We start from the raw sequence: 20,473 nt of genomic DNA on the forward strand, positions 1-20,473 counted from the left end.
TCGAGGCAGCACAGCCCCACAGGGAAAAGCACATGTCAAATATTAACATACTACTGTAACAAGCACACGCTAGCAAATACATGGTCATGAAACAACGGGCAATCTTTTTCCACAAGTCCGATACAAAAGCAGGAAATCAACATTACTTTCAAATCAATTGGGATGTAGGTATGCGTTTTTTTTTTCACTTAAATGGAAAAAAAATGTCAGAACAGCACTATACCATAAAGAAATCCAGTAGATTTCCCATTTAATTAATATAAAATGTCCTAAAGGCACAAATCAATGATCAATGTCTCCAAATGAATTTAGTGATTATTTGTTAAAAATGTGCCACACCTGCTACGGCATTTTGAAAAAAACAAAAAAAAAATACTCTTTGCTTTGCAGGCCTGACCTTTTGAAATCAGCATGCATCAAATTGCTCTCCAACTTCCTCTGTCTTTCTTAATGACATGTAGGCTACAGCACCACTCCAACTTAGCACCTGGCTAATTTTAGCTCCCACAGGATTTTTCCAAACAACACGTACACACCTGTTCGGGATCATGTGATGTGCGTCTTTGGTGCAGTGTCACAGATGAATTCGTGGCTGCTTTGAAGCCAATGACAACTTGAGTCGTGGAGCTGTATGATAGAAAACCACGTTCTGTAACAAGCCTAATCTCTTAAATATTGTGCAATATAACTATAGAACACTAGCAGAAACAGGCAGACATATTGTGAAAAACTGCACATATTTTAAAAAACACATTAACTTTATAGTTAAAGAAAATGTAGAACTCGATAACTTTTTTCTTCCTAAAATTATACACATTAGCCATATTTAGATATTTGGCATAAAACTCAAAATATACTGTACGGTATAACAACCAGTCACCTTTATCCAACATAACTTAAATAGAAACATCAGGAGCAAGTTAGAGCTTCCGGTCTTGCTTAAGTCTTTAGGACATGTGGACATAAGACATTTCCCTACATTTTATAAACAAAAAGAGGTTATAGGATAATTCTGGTAATTCTCTAAATTTATTGAATTTGCAACAGGCACTAAAACCTGGGCAACACGGTGGTGCAGTGGTTAGTGCTGCCCACTCAAAGCTAGGAGGTCCCCAGTTCAAATCCCTGACCAGCTGCTGCCTTTCTTTGTGGAGTTTGCATGTTCTCCTCGTGTTTGCGTCGGGTTTCCTTCGGGTCCTCCTGCAGTCCAAAGTCATGCACGTTGGGTTAACGGTTAACTCTAAAATGCTCGAAGGTGTGAATGGTTGTCTGGCTGTGTATGTCTCTGTTTTGGTTCTGAGATAGGCTGGTGACCTCTCCAGGGTGTACCCTGCCCCTCGCCCATTGGCAGCTGGGATAGGCTCCACCCTCCTGTGTCTCTGAACTGGACAAGGGATTACAAATAATGGATGGATGGACACTAAATCCACCAACAGTCTGCCTGAACTCACGTTTAGTGTCAATCAGTCTGCAACCATGATCAGTTTACCTGTCCCTAGCACAGACCTCCTTGTTGCACAAAAACAATAAAGAAGAAGAAAACCGAAAAAAAAGAAATAAATTAAGAGGTTCTGCTTCACTCTGTACAGCAGTGTAAAGCCGCTAAGCAGCACATGGGGCAACATTTGTTTTTAAAACATTTCAAACAAAATTCTCCACCACATGCGACCCAGAGTCCACAGTACCACAATAACAGAAACCCAGAAAGAGAAAAGCCAATTACAGATACATTTAAAGTGTGCAAATTTAAACAAACGACATATTTGGTTATATAACCCTGGAGTCAACTAGACTATACGCTGCCCTTTTGCTTGTTCGTTCTTAATTTCCTTTAATTTTTGTAACCCGCATTCCCTCCCTCAGTGTCCCGGCTATATGTCGAAGTGTCTCTGGGCAAGACACTGAACCCCTAACAGCCCATTCCCATCCCCAGCTGTGCAGGCCCGGTCCAAGCCCGATAGAAATTGGTGAGGGTTGCGGACAATGATCCGCGACCCTGAACTCACGGGATAATCCGAAAGGACAAAAATAAATAAAAACATTTCCTCCCTCCTTCTCTAGCATACAAGTTATTACATTCAGTGAATTTTGGGCCCGGGCTATAAAAAAAAACAAAAAAAGTCAGAGCTTTGCCGCAGGTGAATTCGATCAAATCCATTCTGCTAAGCTTGGATGCTTTCACATTAACAAAGCAGACTGAGATCAACATATTTTAGATATATTACAACATTGGATTGGATTCCCCTCATAAAAATGCAGATTTCTCTGATGGGCAGCAAAACCTATTCTAGATTCTAGTCACATTCACTAAGGTGAGTTCACATCACATCACTTTCAGTCTGGCTTTGGTTAATCCACATTACCATAAACTTATAAACTCATCTGTAGTCACTCTGAAGAGATCTTTTATCTACAAATTACCTATTTTTTACGTGTTCAGCACACATCCTCCCGAGGAGAAAACACTTCATAGGTTCAGGCAACACCTTTGATTATGTCCAAGTCCAGTAGGTATCAACAGGGAAATCAATCCATTTCCTCACCCTTGCTGATGTGTTTGTTTATTGTGAAGATGCAGTCAAGAGGTTTCTGCAGGACAGCTATGAATAAGTCACATGAATTTGCTAAAAATGTTGATTTCTCAGTTGGCATACAAGCCTTCTCTGGATTCATTCCCCACTGGTGTCTCTGGCGAGTTCCCTTCATGCAAATGAGGCTGGTAACATTCACATTAATACTCACATATTAATACCAATAAGTCAACTTTTCTGGCAACTTGCAGAACTTTTACAATTTTCCCCGGTGACCATCACATGCTTGACATTTCTTATGAATATAGTTGTTGAGCTCTAGAGTATCGTGCATCATATACCGACTCATCTGACAGAAAAAGTTCCTAATTTAATGAAGAACTATACTCCTGTACAGTCTACTTTTAAAAATAAAGTTTGTACATGACGAGCTTTTTCTTACTGTGCAAGTTACACTCACTGGCCACTTTATTAGGTACACCTGTGCAGTCTAATGCAATCCAGCGCCTCATTCATTTAAAATAGGGTGGCCAAAACATTAGAACCACTTCTTCTTATAATGCACTCCAGTACGACTCCACTAAGCCCTTTGACCTCAACATAAACGGGGAGTTTAAAAACAAAGAAATTATAACAATGTAAAAGTAGAATTCATGGCAGAGCTGCTGTATTGGATCGTATTAGATTGTAAAATATGAAATATGAAAACAGAGTTTAGGGTTACAACTAATGTTTATTTCAGCTATAAGTTAAGAGGATCAGCATAATTCCATTAGGTACAGTTGGTTGCTTGAATTACTTCAGACAGCTGATCGTTTTTGGACAACATTCGTCTATGGTACAGACAAATGAGACAATCAAGGTTGCAGACTGATGGACCCTAAACATGAGTAGATGCAACTCATTGTTGTTTTTAGGGTCTGTGCAAAACAATTTAGAAAATGACTTAAGTTATTGATTAAGCTATCGATTTACATGTCTTTGACACTAGTATCAAGGACGTGTGCTGATGATTGACTAACTGATTAATCCAGAAATTGATCCAGTAATATCCAGGTTCATTCCTCAGGACAATTATTCCAACGACTGCAGGGTCAATAGTATTGTGCAACCTTTCTGCCCAACTCCCCTGAAGTTTTGCCATGTTTCCAAATGCGTTTCCATCTCTTTCCTCCAACCAACTCTAAAGCTTTTATAATTTAGAGCAAACTGTTTCAAAACCTCTTATTTCCTCTCACGTCCTGTGAACCCTTGTGTACCTGATCCACCCATCCTCCTTCACTGATTTCTCCTCTGATGCCGAATAACTCTTGAACGTAACCATCTTCCTCTCACCTCTCTATTTCAGCCCTCCTCCTCTGCTCTTTCTGATTATCTCCCGGTGTCTATCTGAGCTCTGTCGCTGATAGAGAGCACGCCTGGTTGACACGCCTTGTAATGAGGCTCCTCGTGCAGATGGCCTCTCCCGCCCTCTTCTACTCACTCTGCCTCTCTGTTTTTCACACACACACACATACACACACACAATATGCAGAAGCACAAACACCCTGGTGGCAGCTCCCCCTCCTCGCCTCTGCAGGAGGTCTAAAGCGCTCCTGGGTTAAACAGTAGCTGAAGATGTTTTGAAGAGGATAAATAGCAAAAAGCATGACGAGCACTAGATTTGTCTCATCTATCAAACGACAGTCACCAATGCTAAAGCCCTGCTCTGCAGACACACAAATATAGTCTATACAAACACACACACGTTCAAAAAACTTCTTGATCATCTTTATGCACTGGAAGTCTTTTCAGTCCCTAAAAATGTCCATAACTACATCATTTTGTAATATATACATGGGACTTAACTCTAAGAACTGGTGTTATACAGCCATGGTTCAGGTTCATCATGTTACACTGATTTTGTTCCAGTTGTCAATCTTCATCTGTGCCAAACACTTTGCTGCTCATTTTTCATTGTTGACTATGTCACGGCCCTAAAACACACACACAGAGCATATGATCTTTTGTAGTATCACAAATAACATCAGCAGTCGGTCTTGAGTGCATTTCAAAACTTAATTTGAACCCTAAAAGGTTTATTTCACGAAATGGAAAAAATAAATCTCATTTAACTTCAGTAGCATCCAGGGTTTGATATATCAATTTTTTTCTGCAAAACATTCAGCAAGGATAGACTGAATGTTTTCCAATTTTAACATCTATGGGCATTTCCAGAAACAGCATCATGCAGTTACTCTGGATGATGCACAAAATACACAGAAAAGTTTTCACTGAGAGCATTTCGTTGATAAAAACAAAACATTTCTCAATGAGTCCGTGGTCCAGGTATCAGGGACACTTTTCTAGAAAGACACACTCACACTCTTCATATATGTGTGTGATGAGATCCTTTAAGTCATATTGAGACAGTTGGATCAAAAAAACAGACCAAAAACCTGTGAGGTTCTTCAAGCCTGGTAAAAGTACACATTACACACTTTGATAGTAATTTCTAATGTTACCCACCAGGTCGTATTCAGAAAATCTAAAACCAATGTGACACATTTTTCAAGAACAGTAAAAATAACTTGTTTGCTAAAGGTTTTCTTTTAGAATTTCAAGCCACTAATTTGTTTAATAGCCCGCCTAGCTACCCTAACCTAAGTGACCAAACCCGAGCCAAACTCAAACAGAATTTCTGTGTTTCAAAATGACAAAAATCAGCTAAATCCGACTCAAAACATGCTCCAAAATTAGAAATACGACATAAAACTGCCAAAAACTCAAAAGAAGCGAAAAGAAGCGCCGTGGGGCCCTTCTCTCTGTGCCCAGGGCCCATTTCCTCATAATCCGCCTGTTTTTATCTGGTCACTCCAGTTTTTCTATGATGTGTTCGTTACATATCTGCTTCACACAACGTGTCACTGAAGAGTTTGTCACATGCAATGAACAAAAGTTTCAGAAATCAACATCTGTCAGCAGAGTCATCAGGGGGAGGTCTGTCTTGTTTTCCGCTTGTATGATCACCAGTTGTAACTTCTCCATCTAGTTCTCGCAAAGGTTTGGCTGATTGGCTAATTAAGGGCAAATGAGGCTCGTGTGCCGATCCGTTTCCGGGGGTGGGGGGGGGGACTCACCTCTTTGCTGCGCCTGGCAGCGGTGCAGCAGAGCCGCGGTCACCAGCATCAACAGGAACCGCATGATTTGGGTCGGTCGGACGTTTGGATTCACAAACCGCGAGCTCTCCTCTCGCGCGGCTCTGTGATGAACTGAGACTCGGAGTAAAGTTTTTTTTTCATCACAAGTTGTGTTTGCTCCTCCTCCTCTCGTGACGTCAGAACAGAGAGGAGGAAGCATGTTGGATGGTGCACAGATGGATGGATGGTTGCTTTTAAAACCACCCAGGTCACTTTGAGTCATGTGTCTCTTTATGTAACCACAGACTGTCTCCATGATGTCGACTTTTTTTTAGTGAATGTGGGACCGATCAGGGTCCCTGATGAGCTGCCATGTGTGAAAACAAAAATAAAGTGACTAAAATATTGACATATACTTGTACAAATACAGGCTTCCGTCACAACATTAATACCACCTGATGTATCATTATGGCTTAAACACCTGTCAGAGCATAAAGTGGGTAAAATCAGTTCCAACTTTACCAACAGTGACGCTTGAGTTTCAGTTTTTATTAATAACTCTACATGTTTTGCCATACTTACCATAATCAGTATTGTTTAACATACATTGTTTTGTTTTTTCAGAAGTGCTTTTATTTTTGTACTTTAGGTCAAATGTAGTTAATCTGCTTAGTACTTTTACTTGAGTAAAATATTTGAAGCAGTGCTTTTATTGGAACTCATAAAATACTTTTATTCGATTCAAATGAAATGTACATATGAAACGTCTAATGTGAAGTTGTTATTGGATGCTGGTGTTGTGCTCTAATGACTTAAATAAAGAGGACATGCACTTAATCTCGTTCCATGTTGTTTACTTAACGTTACATTTTGTTGTAATCTTCCCTGCTTGCAAGCGCTGTTGTAAAAGTAAAACACTAAATCCAAGTATAGAAAAAAAAGTGAAAGGTAAATTAGCACATTTTTGTCTGATACAATACAGAAGTCCAGAGGGGGAAAGAAGAGGATGAAACAACTAAATGGAGTACAGAGTACTTCATAGGTAAAGAGAGCAGAGCAGGAAAGAGCCGAGTTGGACAGAAGTTTGAGTCCACTCAAGTTCACCCAGTTTCATGCACTACTGTTCTATGGCTCCTCCTGCTGCCCCACACAACTCACCACACTCTGGGGCAAAAACTTGGTACCAGTACTGATCACACTCCAGCCTGAAGCACGGACAGAAACCCAAGGTGACACACTCCTTTCTGGAACTTCAATAAACACATTCAAAGTGAGATGTGAAGCAGCATGAAGTTTGTGTAACTAAAGTAAAATGTTTATCATTTTATCAGCAAAAAAAAAAAAGTTTGGTCTTCCTGCCTCTGAGTAACTTATCTACTGTCTAACTCATTATGGCTGTTTACTCCCTTACTGTTGGAAACACCGCACATTATAATGTCACGGCCTGCCAACTCGTCAATCCCTTCACACACCTGTGCGTGTGTGTGCAGCACGTGTGCGTTCCAACAGTTACTGTGCGCCGGCGTGTGTGTGTGTGTCTGAATTGTGTTTTACGAGTCAAGCTTTTCTTGGACTGTTAGACCTTCAGAGACAGAGAGGCCGATACCGAGCTGAAGATGGGCTCTAGGCAGCCCTGGAGCGCTGCTGCATCTCTGTGGAACTGGGCAGCGACGAGGCTGCACATGGACTGGACAATGAGGTGAGTCACGGTGTGGTATATATTCATTTATAGATTTACTTCTCCATCACCGAGGGTCTCTGAACTGTTTAGTGAACATTTTACACAGATTAACGTCCACTGAGGTGTCTGTTGAAGTCCATTACACACAAAAATATTTACTATGTCAAATTTGTTATGGTTTATAGGGTTTACTAATTTGACCGATTTAAAACCCAATTGGTTCCAAACATTTGTGATGTTGTTGAAAGTCCTCTCAAACTAAAACAGTCTGCACTTGATCCTTAAAGTCAATATGCTGTGTTACATAGTTAAAAACCTCAGTGACTCTTCAACTGTATTTGTGGAGGAGGAAAATATGCTCAGAGATTCTAAAGGAACCTGTGGCACAGGAACCATGACTTCAACATTGGGTTTGATCGGCAGGTTCATTCAGGAGGATGAAGAGACGGTGATTCTGACCTACAGCGACGAGTTGAGCAGAACCTATGATGAGAACAACAGATCAACCTCTGACCACGCTACAAACAAAAGCACAAGCTGTGATGACACCAGAAGAACTGGAGGGTCATTTACAGAAGACAGCCTGTCTCCGAGTGAGCAGCATAATCTCACTGTGAGGGACAAACCCCGTCCCAACCAGATGGGATCCACCAACAGCTCATGGCAAGATAGCTCGGCTTTTAAAGAAACCAGAGCGACTTTAATCACTACTCGACCCAAAGCCATCACCAGAACTTTAGCTGTGTCTCCTGCAGATGCCCTTTGGTTAAAAAATAACAGAAAATATGACAAAGGAAGAAAATCCTTGAACATGCAAGTTGATAAGACTGGAAGCAACAGCCAGGAGAACCCGAGTTTAAACCAGAACCAGGGAGACAAGAGGAAACCGTACGGAGCAGTTGGGCAAATGGGAACGCTGAGACTTTCAGAAGACAGAGAGATGAAAAAGGCAGGAAAGGTCCCTGAGGAGAGGACGTCCCAGGTCTGTGGCAACACTGACGAAGAGAGAGCAAGCGTGAGTTTGGCTAATCCCGCTCACAGCCCCAGGATCTGCACCACTGGTCTGAATCCCTCTGCCACCATCACCGCCTGGGAGGCCGGCTGGAATGTCACGAATGCTATACAGGTAGACTGCTTTGGTTGATTTTGTTAGGTACAACTGTACGTAAACCGGCACAGCAGTTCTGCCGTGAATGAACGTTATCATTTCTCAGATCTTAAGTTAAAACTGTCAGAAGGGTGATGATTGTACTGTGTTTATAATTGAGGTCATTGTAGGTGGTGGACTCGTACAGGAGTGCAGGGTTTAATGGTTCGGCCACCACATTTAAAATGAACAAGAGATATATGGGAAAAGATGATGCTGGAATACGGATTTAGATTAATTTAATGAATATTAATGTAATATTTTTGCTTATTACCCAAAATAACACACTCCCCAGCTTCCTGTGAACCCGAAAAAGACTCGCTTTCTAGACACCGGAATATATTTTCCTACTTTCCAGGTAACCATGTCATGTCACTAGGGGTATCTCTCTTTGATCCTGTTCCCTGAGCAAGACACGTGGACCCAAAATTCTTTTCATATGTATGTGTGACAGAAAACGTGGAAGCCACTCCACCAAATGAATGTAACACGGTAAAAGAAACCTGTTTACAGTGAACTAACTAACACTAATAGGTTTTGGTCCTCAACAGTAAGTGAAATGCAACCATTTCCTTGCTTAACATCAGTGTTTTATCTCACAATAACATTTGTGTTCGTTACATTTCTGCCTTCTTCTCCCAAACTTCATGCCTCTCTCTTTCCTATTGTATAGGAGTAATGCAAAATGTAAATGCCAACTGCTTGGGTGCCAAGCTGCACAACACATTCAAAAAGCACTAAGCTCGCAGACCATTTAATCTGCTCCCTTTGTGTTTTAATATTACGAAACAATGCTTTGTGGTCTTGCAGGCTCTTTGTCAGGCACTCCACAGTCTTTATAATTAAATAAAGCGCAAATCAAATCACTTAAAAAAAGGGGGGGGAAAAGAAAAGCTCCCAGTCACAATGCGTCCTTGTGGCAGTAATGCTAATAGCTCATTATGCTGTGAACGCTGGGTCGTATTCAACTGCTGCACTCATGTAAATGTGTTCCTTCACTGAATAACCGTAGCGTAATTGAACATTGTCACTGGGTCCGTAGAGAATACATTATGACATCAGGGCATCAATGCAGTGTACGCATGCATGTCACACACACAAACACACACTTGCTGACAAATGCAGGCACGTGAATTCAAACATGTCCAGGAATTAACATAGATGAATTATCATAAAATGCTGTACATATGCATGTTTTTAATCGACCTTAGAGCTGCAGCAAGTATCAATACGTACTGTTTATCATGACGGTAAGTAGATAACCAGTATGATAAAGCCTTTGTTTGAACGAGAGCCAAGATTCCTTTTCCCTGCTTTCACAGACACCAAGTTTCTGTGGCAGCCAAACCACTGAAACCTGATCTCCAATGAAAACTGAGACTCTTAAATAGACCAGAGGGTCAGTGGTTTCGATCCCCGGTCCCGGCTATATGTCGAAGTGTCTCTGGACAAGACACCAAACCCCTAACAGCCCATTCCCCTCCCCAGCTGTGCAGTGCTGGTCCAAGCCTGGTAGAAAAGGGGAGGGTTGCGTCAGGAAGGGCATCTGGTGTAAAAACAAAACTGTGCCAAATCAACATGCGGACAATGATCCGCTGTGTCGACCCTGAACTCACGGGATAAGCTGAAAGGGAAAAAAAAACCTCTGCAGTTTTAACTTCCATTAAGGCTAAAAAGAAAATATGTATTTTTCTAGTGATGGTTTATTGATGCCACTATAGCTCACTGTCTGCCAGCTTGATAAAGTTTTTATTAGAGGGAAATTTTGGTGCCAAAAATGCAAAAGACGGCTCCTGCTCTGAAGGCTCCCAGCTTGGGAATATTATAAAACCCTGCAGCTTGAATTCCAGTGTGACTGATAATGAGGCTCCTCCAGATTGTTTGTATTCGTCGCAGATAAGAGGCGTGGAGGTTTTGTTTTTGACACGGAGGAACACTGATATTAATTAACTGCCTGCAGTATAAAATGAAGAACAGTTTGTTTCTGAGTTGCATCTTTATTTTTCTCTCCTTGAACTCTGTTGAAAAATCAGAAGCATGTGATTTTCCAATCCAAACATAAGCTGTAGGGACACGAGGAATGTCCCCATTTTATTTTGGAAAGATTCCTGTATTTAGTTTATGGTGCTGCCAAATGAAACCCAAGACCCTGCAAAAAAGGTAGACTGAATAAACACTGCAGGTTGGGACACTGAAGCACACTTTTGCAGTTTTAGCCCCAATACATTTGGGACTATTTAGGGCCGCCACTTGTTAGGCCTGCGTTCATCATCACCATCGTCCTTATTACCTTCACCACCAGAAATATCTTCATTATAATACTAGTAGTAGTGATTGATTCAGAGCAATTGATTCTAGGGATGTGAAAAAGTTAAATAATGTCAGAAATAAATGTGCAATGACTAGTTTAGCGCAATAATCTTATTAAAGCCACTTAAAAATCCAGTCCATAAGCCAGAATAAAAGGGGGGTTCTCACAGCTGTGAATGCTTTTTTTACCAATCAAAGTTGCCATTTTGGCTTAAAAATCACATTTCAGCATTAATCGGAACAGTTGACCATGTTCTTTTTGTAAAGAAACTGCTGATGGCCGCAGCCCTACCTTACCCTTAATTTGCCCTTAAGATCATTGTCTTTCCATTATCAAGTTGAAGTTGTCATAATCAAAAGTAAGCAGCACATATGATTATTTTTGTATTGTCAATGCGTAAAGTAGCGTGTAGCTACACTGGTCCAAAGAAATACTGCAGTATGCACGTTAGCTTGACCCATAATGCCACCGTGATGCCCCTCACCAACTCTAGTCACATGACCCGTCCATCAAATTAAAAGCTTTTACAAGCCCATTCAACTTTGACCAAACATTTTGTATTTCACAAAAATGTATTTACAAATAAATTTTAACAGTTGTATGTAATAAAATAATTCTGAACTTATAACAGAAACATAATAATAAACATGTCATTCAGACAGTTACATAGCGTAACTTAAGATGTATTAACTTAATTTACTCGTTTTCTCGAGTTGGCGTTCGGATGGTCCGGGGGTGTTGGCATTCATAGCAAAAGATTGGGTTTAGGCCCTCATCAGCCCTTAAATACCCTTAAAAACTTTGCAGGGAGGAGAACATATGGGGAAAGTGTTTCTTTAGTTGTTAGGGGTTGTTTAAGACTTTATTTGTTACATCATTTTGTTATTGCTTTTGTATAATTAAAAATCGATTCAACTTAAACTTAAACTGTCTGTCTAGTGTGTGTTTTAATTTGTTTAGTTGCAGTAAAGTCTACCCCTGGTGTCTCATATCGGTTTGGCCACCCAGGATATACTGTATGTTTACCCTTGTGCGTCACTAAGGTTTTGTCTTTGTTTGTGGTTCGAACTTGTGGTTTCGTTCTGTTTGTAATGGTTTAGGTTTAGCTATGTTTTGTTGACCTCTTTTAGGGCCCAATTTGGTTAGTGAGTAAACTTTTTTCTATATAGTGCATATTGAGTAAATAAAAACCCACCTTCCTGTGTCTACCTGCCTGGTCACTGACAGAAACTCACCAATCGACCAACTGTGGTTTGCATATGTGCAAGAATCATGTGAAAATCATCAAATGAGTTTAGCAAGACAACGCAGCTGAACACGACCTTTTCAGATTTTTTTTCATTCGATCAAATAAAACAACTTTGATTAAACTTAGAAGCCCATTTACCATAACTGAAAAAAATAAATAAATCACACGTCAAGGTATTTAAATGTCAAACCTGTCTGCTTCTGCCTGCGTTTGCTCCATCTAATCCCCTTGTGGAGGAGAAAGACATTTCTCTATCACTTTTCACGCACAGGGCATGCGCTTGCATAAAATATTGTGCATGACCTAAAGGGCAGCTGCTGAAATCTTGCGCCTAGGAAATTCATACAGCAAGTGGGTAATAATCTTTATATTTTCTGCATGCGGTGCAGAAGAAGCCTTTCTGCTTTGTACTGAGTATGTCAAATGTGCCAAAGAGCATATTTGCTTGGTCAACATGCCCTTAATAAACATAATTCATAAAAATGGCTCGAGAGTCAGGCTGTGGAAAGACAGAGCTGCAAACAATCATTCCTTCTCCTTTAGATGCAATCAGAGATCTCTTTCCCCTCTTATTGTGATAGGAAGCCGTTTCAGGTTGTGCTCAGAGAAACCAAAGAGGACTTAAAAAAGAACGAAATGCAATGAAGAGAGAGCGGGAGAGAGGGGAGATGAAATCAGATACTCGAGCGTCAGATTTCTCTCAAACCGCCTTCCTCCCCAGCAGCTCCATTTGAACATCAAAGCTCTATCAGCACATGCCTACCAGACACCGGTTAGAAAACAGTAAGTTGAAAGCGAGAGAATGTGTGTTTGTCTGTATAAACATCCACAGCAAGTGTTTGTGTGTCTCTGCGCTCTGTGATGTGCTTCCACAACTCTCCCACTGAGTCTGTGCACATCCATGTTCCAACGTTCGAAACACAGCAGCTCCATCGAAGTAGCTTGTTATCTCCTCTGATCTCACCCCTTCCTCCTTCAACCTCTTGCTCTGAGGCCATGAGGTAGTACCTGCCCTCCTCCCTTTCTCTTCTTTTTCTCTTGCTCCTCCTCTCTTTCACCTCCATTCCCCCACCTCCCTGCTCCTCTCGGTGGTAGTCACTGACATTCTCCCTTGGTAGAAGGCCAAAGCTCGACTCTCTTCCTTCTGCTCTTGCTGGTCTCCTGCATCCTCAGACTCTCCAGGCATCACGCCAGAACTGTTCTCCTGCCACCTCATCATCCAACTATGAGTGGTCTTTGCTCTTTATTCTCTCTTCAGCTCACTTTCTAATTCTGCAGTTATGCAGAAGTTTCACATTATAGTGATTTACAGACAAGTAATAACATCCGGAAACGAATTGTTTTGTTGCAAATGTTTTTACCTGTCTCCCTGTCCCCACCTGCCCGCTTATTGATTTTCCCTGTGGTTTGACTGCCATTTTATTATCTGTTAAATAAGAGCATAATTTATCCTTTTGAAAACTTAATTTAGATATTTATAATGCTAACTATGGCATCCTTTTAACAGTGTAGCTTTTAACCACCTATACTGCACATGCTGTAAACTAACTCTTCAACAAGTCTGGGCAGATTATGAGAAAACGGACCCCTGGTCCATCAGCCCCCTGACCTTTGTGTCCCCTGGACCTATGTCCAATAAGCCCTTTCATTAATCCCTCTATTTTAACAAATAGGTTAGTGCATCACGATGGGAAATCAGCCTTTTGGACTTTAGTTTGATAGCTTAACAGATCAAAGACACGGGGATGGGGATGAAGATGAGGTAACGTTCCTGGCCAGAGTAAAACCTTGAATGTTGTGATTACAGGATGTGTCTCAACAACTACACAAATGCCTCTTAACTGAGAGTCTCCTGCTCTCTTCTTCTCTCTCAGGGCATCTTTGTGTTGGGTTTGCCCTTTGCTCTGGTTCAGTCAGGTTATGTTGGCCTGGTTCTGCTGGTTCTGTCAGCTTGGGTCTGTAACCACACGGGGAGAATCCTGGTGGCCTGTCTGTATGAAGACGATCCAAGGTATTGTTTTGATTATGTTATATATTTTGGTGTAACTAGCCAACTGCAGTATTCCTTTATAATCCAGTTACAATACTGCTCTTATTTCTATAAATTACATTTATTGAGTTATTTGTTGAATTGTGTTTAGCGTTAATATCTCCAAAAATATATTGTGTTCTGTTCCACTTCTATCATCATATGTGTTTCAGTGGAGAGTCTGACTCTGTGTCAAAGGTCAGAGTGCGTTACAGTTACCAAGACATAGTGGAGGCCTCCTGCAAAGGACTGTGGCCCAACTGGCCTAGACTTGGGGGATGGATGGTTAATGTAGCTCAGGTAACACACATACAGACATACACACTGTATCCCAACACAGACTTTATTCTTTCTGTCTGCACATGTCTACAAACGTATTCTTTAAACCAGGTGAAACCATCTCCACCTCAAAGTTTCTTGAAACAAGTGCCAGAATCTTAAAATGATGTGGATCACTCTGTCATTTTTAAGAGTATTTGTTTTTGATTCAGAATGAGCCTTGTTTCATACTGAATTTCACTGGAATCCTGTGAAATTGCATCATTACTTTGAATCGTTGAGGAAAATACGACTGTGGGACCTAATCCCAGACTAACTAATTGCAAACCCCATTTCCAGAAAAGTTGGGGCGTGTAGAAATGTAAATAAAAAGAGAGAATGCAATGATTTGCAAATCATTGCATTCTCTCTCCATAATATCCCAACTATTCTAGCAATGGGATCTGCAGATTATTTAGGATTCATAGTAGATTATAGATAAAAATGTGAAAATATAATTATTTTAATTTACACAAAATACAATAAATATGTGAAGTAAACACCTCACTTGACGTTGTTTCTTTCATTCTCCAGGTCGTTGAACTGCTGATGACCTGTACCCTGTATCTAGTCGTCTCCACCAGTCTGTTGTCTGAGAGTCTGTCAGGAATAGCTGCTCCCAGATCACTATGTTCCCTCGTCTCGCTGTTGTTCCTGCTGCCCTGCCTGCTGCTGACTGATCTCAGACCAGTCTCCACGCTCAGCCTGCTCTGCTCCCTGGCTCACATACTGATCAGGTGATCAAACGAGAGGAGAAGCATGTTTGTTGTGACAAAGCATTGGGTTTGCTAACCTGGCTGATCAGCTGACAGACCGACCAGTCATGTTAAATAGTGACAAGAATGCAGCCTTTACAATCTGCCTCCACTCTCACTCTTGTGATCACACTGCAGCTGCTGCTGGTTGATGCGGCCTGTCTGCACCCACCTGCTACACGCTGCTGCTGCTGCTGGCTGACTGATTTCTTTTTAATGCCAGGTGTCCCACATAAGACCAGGGAAAGTGAGCTGGGTCTTGGATTTCTCTGTCCTCACATTATATTTTCTGGTGTCATTTTAAGTTGAGTCTGGTTCTGTGGCAGTTATTTTTGCTTAGTGTATCTGTGGATGCAAAGAAATGCCAACATAGCACAATTCAACTATTGTTATTCTGTAATTTTACCACCTAGTGTGTCTCGTTTTCCAAATATAAAATCGATTTTTTTTCAGATTTGTGACAATGCATTTCTATGTGAACCATAACTTTTTAAAAAGTTTATTTAGTTTAAAAGGGAGGAGCATTTTGTAAACCCACACAGTAACACTGGGTCATTCCCTTTATCTGAAAATAAAAACCAAATCACCAAATGCTGCTCAGTGTTTGTATTTTATCCATTTAATTTCATGGAGCTGTCCAGTCCCTTTATTAACTTCTGCTTTAGTTTGTGGTGTTTTCTCTCACAGCTTTACCTCGTTTTCCTCGCTTTATTTTTCTTTCTGTTTTTATGCTGACTTTATTTTCTTGTACTTGGGAATAAACCGCTCTCATTAGGCTGTTTACTCGATCAATAAACCACAGTATGATTATTACTACATTTCTTTTAGGTGCTTCATCATCCGCCTTAGTCATTTTCTCTTCTTTTGTCTTCTTTTCTCTTCTTTTCCCTCCTGTCAGCGTGTTGGTCATGCTGTACTGTCTGAGTCGGGCTGGCAGCTGGTCTTGGTCCTCTCTGTCCCTGTCTGTGAACCCAGAGGACTTCCTGGTCTCCGTGGGCGTCATCATCTTCTCCTACACCTCACAGATCTTCCTCCCTGCTCTAGAGGGCAGCATGGAGGACAGAGGGGAGTTTAATTCCATGCTGGGCTGGACCCACGGTGCTGCCTGCATCATGAAAACGATGTTTTCTCTACTGGTTGGTGTTTTTTTTTTTTTTTTTTTTGTTGGCTATTATTACACACAATGCACAACTTGCTTGTGTATTTCACTGATATATTAAAATGACATATTTTTTCCAAATGGTTACATACATTTACTAAAGTTCTGTACTGTGGAATTCTGAGGGAATTTCCATTTTCTGCTATTTTATACTTTTGACCACATTTAAGAGGCAAATCTTGTATTTCTACGACACTACAGTTAACTGACAATCCTGTAGTTACTTTTCAAATTCAATAATTAAAAAAATATATAGTTTAATCGTCACACTTTGTCGATCACCAGTGTGTATTTACAAGTTACCCAGCAGCATGTAAAGTAATTCAAATTATTATTTATAGATTCATCAAAACACCATAAGCTGCATTGTTACCAACTGCAACATTAAAGCCATGAACACATTATTCCATCGATGATTATGATCAAATACTTGTTGAATAATTGTGAAAGCAACAGTCTAAATCAGAGGGAGCGAATACTGACTGACTGACTTTGTTTTTTTCTATTAGGCCGTGTTGACATGGGGGGCAGACACCAGTGAGGTCATTACAGACAACCTGCCCTCTGACCTTCGACCTGTAGTCAGCCTGTGTCTGTTGGCGAAAGCCCTTCTGTCCTACCCTTTGCCATTTTACTCAGCCGCTGAAATACTTCAGTCGTGTCTGTTTGGAGGTGAACAAACTGACAGATTCATTTTTCTCTGATTTCTAGTGCGTTGTACTCATAAAATGGATCCAACATTTTAAGGTTATGATTAGTTTTACATAGGAACTAGACTTAAAAGTTACAGTAATTAAAGTGAGTACTACTGTGGGCCTGAAGGTTAAAAGTCCTGGATGGTGCATGAAAACAGTCATAAAGACATATTGTCAAGCTGCCCTTGGCCAAAATCATTACAATTATTTCATTATAAGCTTAGACAGAATCTCAGCCATCCTTGACTCTCCATAGATATCAACAGATAACAGTCACATGGCAAGTGTTATAAAAATATAATATTTAAAAACTCGGTATTGTGTTAAAACATAATAAAGGTTCAGGCTGTTAGAACAATGGTTTAACTCTGGCTTCAAATGAGTACAAAAGATAATTTACTGTAACTTTAGTAAAACGCCAACAAAATGGGTAAAACTTCATGAAATGACAAGGAATATTAGAATAAAACATGAACAGGTAACCTTTAGAGCATGCAAAGCAGTGTGTGTGAGACGCAGGAAGGAGGCTCTAAAAAGTGTGGATGTGGCTGCAGAAAAGGACAAAGAGGCAAAATAGGTTCTGTGGAATAAACATGGCCAGGGCAGGAGTCACTAGAGTATCACATTTAAAGGTCAACAAAAGCAGTAATTTATTTTTTATAACACAATTTCTTTGGACAACTGCTATTTCTACTGTAAATAAGGATAGTTTTAAAGTTATATGACCCTTCTACCCAAATGAAAATGGAAAACAATGAATCAGAACCTACAAACAAAATTAACACAACACAAAAACTACCAGCTTTGTCTTTCATTCTAACTCTGTTGCTTAAATCTTTCTACAGTCTCCAAACATGGAGGTCGAGGCGTCTCACGTTCAGCGCTGCTCGTCCGCTGTACCTTGCTAATGACATCATATCTGCTGGCCTTGCTGGTGCCCAGGTTTTCCCTGTTGATGGGTTTGACAGGCAGCGTGACCGGGGCGGCCATGACACTCATACTGCCGTGTCTGTTTCACCTCAGACTGCAGAGGGGCCTCCTCACTGTGAGGGACCAGCTGATAGATGTTGCTATATTGAGTCTTGGGGTCACCTGCAGTGTGTCTGGTGTGATTTGTTCAGTGAGGAGACTGTTGGAGGGACTGTAGGAGCAGTTGGTCTTTTAATGGGTTTTAGTAAGAATCCATGTTAAGAATGTTAAAAAATATCATGGCAGTGCATTAGACAAACTGCAAAACTTCCACTGTACTCATGTGACATTTAGATTTTTAAATTTATTAGGGATAATGAGGAATAATTAATTAATAACTTAACTTAATTAATTAATTTATCATTGTACATAAACAAATTTGCAGATAACACATTTCTTCTTTCTTCTTTAGCCTTATTATTCATCACTGGACTGAATCATAATACATTTGGTGATTTAGAGTAGAGGATGGAAACAATTTGAAACAAGGTCAGGTTTTATTTATATATTAACACTTTTTTATACCAGATAAATTTGCATGTGTCCATGTGTTTTTATTTCAACAAGAGTGTTTTGTTACCGTGAGAATTAAAGACTTTATGAAAAACGACATAGTGTAATGAAAGCAAAATCTTGATGTTACCATGGAGAAGAGTGTGTCGTGTCGTCGCAGTTTCGTGCTCTGATGTGAATGAAAGGCTTCATCTATACCAGAAAAGGAAATTCAGCATGTGAATCCTATGTTTCTATAAGCTCCTTATATAAACTCTCACCCATGGGTGGATTATGGCTCGGCACAGGTCCAGACCCTTACTGGTCAGGGGGTCCATGGACCTTCAGAGCCTCTGAGGATACTCATCATGTCTTGCACACAACAACAAATAGAGGCTAAGCAACAATGGCCTGAAAGGAAATGACCAAAATCAAAGACAAAACCTTTAAAAACAGAAAGTCAAGATGATAAAAAACAGACACACAACATTTAAAGATCAATATCATTTTAGCTGATAAATTCCACAAACAGACTCTAAAAGATGAAAAAGTTGCAAAAAATGTAAAGAACGTGTCAGAATATTGTCACATGTGCTGTAATTTAAAACTGAGCCATGAAAAGTACAAAGTTTGATCTTTTCTTTGCTGTTGCTGCAGTAAGACAAGATAAAAATAGTAATTTGTGACACATGCAAAACAATATCTGACAAAGATATTGAAGAGTTTATTTCGAGGTGAACATTTTAGCTGTAAGAATACTGTAAGAATTTATGTCTCTGTCATGTTAATGTGTGAATCTTTATCTTTGTTGCAAAGATGTAATGAACTTTCTGGGGTAATAAACGTTATAAACCATGAATTACTGTATCATCTCTACTTCAGGGTTAGAGAAGAGTTATTGTTTGTCAGATCATCCAATGTCTGAACTTGATTTGTCAAAATATGTATGATGGGAATGTGTGTGCGTGTGTGTGTGTGTGTGTGTGTGTGTGTGTGTGTATGTGCATCTTAGCTGGTGGGAGTAATTTTGGCTGTGGTTCGGCTAATGTTTATGCTCTCCCAACGCACTGTGGAAGTGGGTTGAACCAAACTGTGAAACAAAAAATAAAAAATATTTAAAAAATACAAAAAGGACTAAAACGGAATCATTTTTCACGCTGTTGCAAACATCTGAATGAAACTGTAAAAAGTGAGAGGGGAGAAAAATGAGCAGGAGAAAGATAAGACTGAGAAAGGGCAAAAACAAGAGAACTGAATCACCGATGAATTAAAGGTCAACAGAAAAAGAAAGTTAGAAAGAATTAAAAGTTTTTTCCTTTGACAGTTTGATGTAACTGTAGATGATTCAGACATCTGGATTCCTACTGGTCACTGGTTACGTTTGCACATAAGTTGACACTGCACTGCAGCAAGTTTGCATAATTTAGGAGAACAGCACAAACATGCCTCTAAAAACATTGCAATTTTTATTTTCTATGATTTTTTAATGGTGTGCAAAGGGGGGAGAATCAGAGTGATAAAAAGTGGGGTGGGGGTGTGAAATGTTTTATAGTGGTGGCCAGACTGGGGCACACACTCTATATATAAGGTGGCCATTTGGGAAATGATTTTAAATGTTTTAACTCAAATTTAAAAAACATTTTTTGGAAATATTAAACTGTATATATCAAGTGCTTGTTCAGTGTCAGAAAGTCAAATAAACACTTTATCATTTTAACTCCAAAAAGAGTAAAACGGAGCCACTTGAAAGGGGTAAAAATCCTTCGTTTGCAGGGATAATCTGCCTGGTTCCAAATAAATAAATGAAACCACATGAAATGTACATAATTATACATAATTTTTAACTCTAATAGTGATTTATTGCAGCTTCAGTTTGTGTCAGTTTTTCTTGTGCAACCATAGACCCCCACTGGCCCCACCCCTGGGTTTGGGAAGTTGTTATTGACAGAGAAGGGAACATAAACTACAAACATGAGACAAAATAGTTTTTATGCTCTAGAAAGTTGTGAAGGTACTTC

The 20,473-nt window shown here is 40.1% G+C and overlaps 2 protein-coding genes across 6 annotated transcripts in view; one reads left to right on the forward strand and one right to left on the reverse strand.

Annotated features, from left to right (window-relative positions):
• lama2 (laminin, alpha 2) overlaps window positions 1-5,783 on the reverse strand; it is a 156,130-nt gene extending 150,347 nt beyond the window's left edge. For all 5 annotated transcript variants that reach the window (XM_067481811.1, XM_067481810.1, XM_067481809.1 and 2 more), the window contains exon 1: window positions 5,651-5,783. In XM_067481811.1, coding sequence (XP_067337912.1) covers window positions 5,651-5,714 — 64 coding nt within the window. In that variant the 5' untranslated portion in view covers window positions 5,715-5,783. The remainder of the gene's footprint in view (window positions 1-5,650) is intronic.
• Window positions 5,784-7,266: 1,483 nt separating this feature from the next.
• LOC137102900 (vesicular inhibitory amino acid transporter-like) lies at window positions 7,267-19,285 on the forward strand. The gene is made up of 9 exons (XM_067482830.1): window positions 7,267-7,349; window positions 7,755-8,457; window positions 13,913-14,049; window positions 14,241-14,367; window positions 14,920-15,122; window positions 16,039-16,276; window positions 16,809-16,963; window positions 17,153-17,175; window positions 17,840-19,285. The coding sequence occupies exons 1-9, from the start codon at window positions 7,267-7,269 to the stop codon at window positions 18,139-18,141; spliced, it is 1,971 nt and encodes a 656-aa protein (XP_067338931.1). The 3' UTR covers window positions 18,142-19,285.
• Window positions 19,286-20,473: the final 1,188 nt, after the last annotated feature.

This window comes from Channa argus, chromosome 17 (assembly GCF_033026475.1).
Source record: "Channa argus isolate prfri chromosome 17, Channa argus male v1.0, whole genome shotgun sequence".
Taxonomy (NCBI): domain Eukaryota; kingdom Metazoa; phylum Chordata; class Actinopteri; order Anabantiformes; family Channidae; genus Channa; species Channa argus.

What these genes read in the sequence shown, in the direction of transcription:
- LOC137102900 (XM_067482830.1), top strand. Translation starts at nt 7,267, where the DNA reads ATGGGCTCTAGGCAGCCCTGGAGCGCTGCTGCATCTCTGTGGAACTGG. An exon ending in ATGTCACGAATGCTATACAG is followed by an intron (nt 8,458 to 13,912) that starts GTAGACTGCTTT and finishes CTTCTCTCTCAG; the next exon opens with GGCATCTTTGTGTTGGGTTT. An exon ending in GGATGGTTAATGTAGCTCAG is followed by an intron (nt 14,368 to 14,919) that starts GTAACACACATA and finishes TTCATTCTCCAG; the next exon opens with GTCGTTGAACTGCTGATGAC.